The 3,488-nt window shown below is 23.9% G+C and overlaps 2 protein-coding genes across 2 annotated transcripts in view; one reads left to right on the top strand and one right to left on the bottom strand.

Moving 5' to 3' along the window:
• Positions 1–513: 513 nt before the first annotated feature.
• On the bottom strand, positions 514–1,419 carry ENU1_169890 (LIM zinc finger domain containing protein; the record flags this gene model as incomplete). The annotated part of the gene is made up of 1 exon (XM_008861112.1): positions 514–1,419. The coding sequence occupies one exon, from the start codon at positions 1,417–1,419 to the stop codon at positions 514–516; it is 906 nt and encodes a 301-aa protein (XP_008859334.1).
• Positions 1,420–2,963: 1,544 nt separating this feature from the next.
• The window catches only part of ENU1_169880 (RNA recognition motif (RRM, RBD, or RNP domain) containing protein), a gene marked incomplete at both ends in the record, with an annotated part of 591 nt that continues 66 nt past the window's right edge, over positions 2,964–3,488 (top strand). The window contains one exon of the mRNA XM_008861111.1: positions 2,964–3,488. This exon is cut by the window's right edge and continues 66 nt beyond it. Coding sequence (XP_008859333.1) covers positions 2,964–3,488 — 525 coding nt within the window.

The following is a 3,488-nucleotide window of genomic DNA, read 5'->3' as shown; positions in this document are numbered from 1 at the left end:
TTTGGAGTTGAGTCTTTTTGGTTTATCATTTGTTTCAATTGATAGAATATTTCTTTTTTTATTTTTCATTTAAAGTTTAGTTTTTTATGTTATTTGTATATTTAAGAAATGATTAATTGTTATATCTATTTTATAGATTATGTAATAAATATTAAACATATAAACTTTTATTGGGAATAATGATTGTTATTTGTATTTATATTATTTATTGATTAAACCAGCTCTATAAATACATTATTCATTATTAATTTTTTATCATTGTCATTATATTAGTACTTTTTAACTCAATTAACTGTATCATCTATTAATACTTATATACTTTAACCAATTTAAAATTTTTCGTTTCTTTATTATTCTATTCATTTCTTTATATTAATTTATTCTTCATTTTATTTCAAACAATAACACTAAATGAAGTTATAGTAGGATATTTTTTGTACCAACTTAATTAAAAATAAAGAAATACTATTTGAAATGAAATAAAAATAAAAACAAAGAAATGTAAAGTGTTAATTAAACACATTTCTTGCAAACTGGTTGACCATTAATTAACATATAAGAACCATTAAATGGTTTTCCACATCGAGTACAAACGAAACAATTTGGATGGTAGTTATGGTCATCAACAACAAGATATTTACCATCAAGTGGCTTACCGCATTTGAAACATCTTGGGACACATGTTTCTTCATAGCAAATTGAACAAATTGGTTTTCCATCATGTTCCATTAATTTTCTATTACCACCAAATTTCTCTCCACAAACAGAACAAGTAAAGCAATCAGTATGCCAATATCTTCCAAGAGCCTTAACTCCTCCTTCAACTGGCTTACCACATTTTCCACATTTAATAATGTCTTCATCAAGTGCTGATGGTGGTGGTGTAGTTGGTCTGTGTTGAGTAGTTGGTTCATGTGAGACTGCACTTTCACCTGTTGGAGCACCACACTCAGAACAGAATTTACCTCCACTTAATTTAGCACCACAATTGGTACAGAACTTTGGTTTTGATGGGGAAGCTGGAGCAGGTTCTGTTTTACTTGGGGTAGAGGGAGCAACAGTAGCTGGTGTTTTAGCTGGTGTAGTTGGTTGTTTTGCTGGAGTTGATGGTGTTGGTTTTGCAACCTCCTTTTGTGGTTGAGCGGCTGGCTTTGGAGTTTCTTTTACTTCATCTTGACCTTCAAGTTGTAAAAATGGTTGCTTGTGTTCAATACAATGCTCAATAGCATCAGTAAGAGACTTGGTGTCAACTATTTTAAAAGAAGTACCATCACCTTTGTATATTATTTGGAACTTAGCACCTGAATATTTTTGTTCAATTTCTTTGATGAACACTTCATATAAATTAGGTAAAGTACGTTCTATGTTGACAATTTTATTGGCAGTGCCGTATTTTACTTTAATTTTCATTAATGGCATGGCTTGTAGCTAAAATGAATTAAATGATATCAAGATGAGATTGAAATCTAAAACCTCCTTTTTGCAAAAATAAACTCCAAGTCTATTTATTTTAATCTTTTTATTTTGACTTTTCCTTTTATTTATTAGTTCTTTTTCTCTAAGGCATGGCATTAATGTTAGTTATTTTATTTTAATTTGAATAGGAAATTATTTTGGGGAGTATAATTTTTTCATTAAAATTTTTAAGATTTTTAAAAAATTAGTGTAAAACAAAATCAAAAAATTATCTTTTTTTATTTTTTCTTATTTTTTATTTTTGAAAATTTAATTAGTACATTATTTTTCTTATATTTCAATTTTTTTTTATTGTTTAGCATTTTCTATGTTAATAGAAACTATTTCAATTTAAATACTCTTTTCATTAATACAATTTTTGAATTATTATATCTAATATTTCTTTTTTTTAATTATGTATTTTTATTCTTTCAATAACTTAATAGTATAGAAGCTTTTCTCTTGATATTAAATCTTCTATTTTAATTTACAGCTCTTTAATTTCTTCTTTAATTGTGTTGGTAATTTCTTGTTTCTCTTTTTCTTAAATATTTATAGTCTCTTATTATTATCATTAAATCTTTCATTTATAATTTCTTCATTATTTATTCTAGATAATCCTTCTTCTTTAGTTTTTTTAAAATATTTCATTCAAGGTATAATGATTAAAAACATAGTTCCTGGTTTTGGTCTAGTAATGTCATTTAATTTATTAACAAAATTTTTATAAATTGGTTGTTTCTCATTCAATAATTTTCTCTATGAGTTTATTAAGTAGGTTTAAATAATCGTCAAGTATATATTCAAATTAAATTTAAAGTGTTATCATTTTTTCAATAAAAATAAACGATGAATATTCAATAAGATAAATTAAATGATAACATATAAGTCTCTTAATATTGATGTCTAAGTAAATATTATATTCTTAAAGAATATTTTTGAATATTTTATAATAATTTTAGATAAATAAACTTAGCAATTGTTTCTCAATATATCACTTTAAATGAAATTCATATTAATTATTTATAATTATCTAACTACAATAATGTATTTGTGAATGGATTTAATCTTCTTTCCTCTCCTTGCAAAAAAAATAAAATAAGAAACGGTTTGTTTTACTGTCATTTTCAATTTCTATAATACATATCAATATGATTAAATGTTGATTCTTTTAACAGAAATTACACATTTCATTAATAAGAAAATATTTAATTGTGGTTAAATAATAAATGATGACATATTATAATATATTTTCAAATTATTAAGTAATAAAATATAAAATTTGTTTTTATAACATAACTCATTCAACTTTTGTCAATAGTTGTATTATTTTTTGAACAGTTTTGTGAAATATTGATTTTATTTTAATGAATAATTCTTTTTGTTTAGGTTAACCTTCTAATACATTGAAGAAAATATTATAGAAACATAAAACATAAGTTCTAAAAATAAGATAGAATGGATATAAACTGGAATGATGCAAAACTTTTAAATGAAAAATATAGTACATGAGTTGTGAAAACACTACTGTATATATCACAGGATTCAGTAATGATATAGATGAACAAAACATAATTGAATTATTTAATGAAAGGATTAAAGACAATATTGAATTTACCCATATTGAACAAGGAAAAAGAAAAGTACTTTTAATTAGTATGGTTAATCCAGAAATCGCTCAAGAATTAGTTAAAGAATATAATGGAATAGAGTGTTTTGGTCGTCAATTGAATATATCATTAGATAAAGATGATGTGTTAACTTGTCATAAATTATATGTAAAAGGAATAGATAAATTAGTTGAGAAGGAACAATTTAAAAGTATAATGGAAACATATGGTACTGTAATAAGTTGTAACATATCATTAAATAAAAATAAACAATCAAATGGATATGGATATGTTGAATTTGAAACTGAAGAAGAATGTCAAAAAGTACTTAATTCAAAAGGAGAAATTCAAAAACAAATAGGAGATCAAAATTTTGTTATTGAACCATTTAATAAACCTGCTAGTAAATATAATTGCATTTAC

The sequence above is a fragment of the Entamoeba nuttalli genome, assembly GCF_000257125.1.
Source record: "Entamoeba nuttalli P19 unplaced genomic scaffold asmbl_7384, whole genome shotgun sequence".
Classification (NCBI taxonomy): domain Eukaryota; phylum Evosea; order Mastigamoebida; family Endamoebidae; genus Entamoeba; species Entamoeba nuttalli.
Note: the sequence above shows the minus strand (reverse complement) of the source record. Positions and strands in the feature narration are given on the sequence as shown.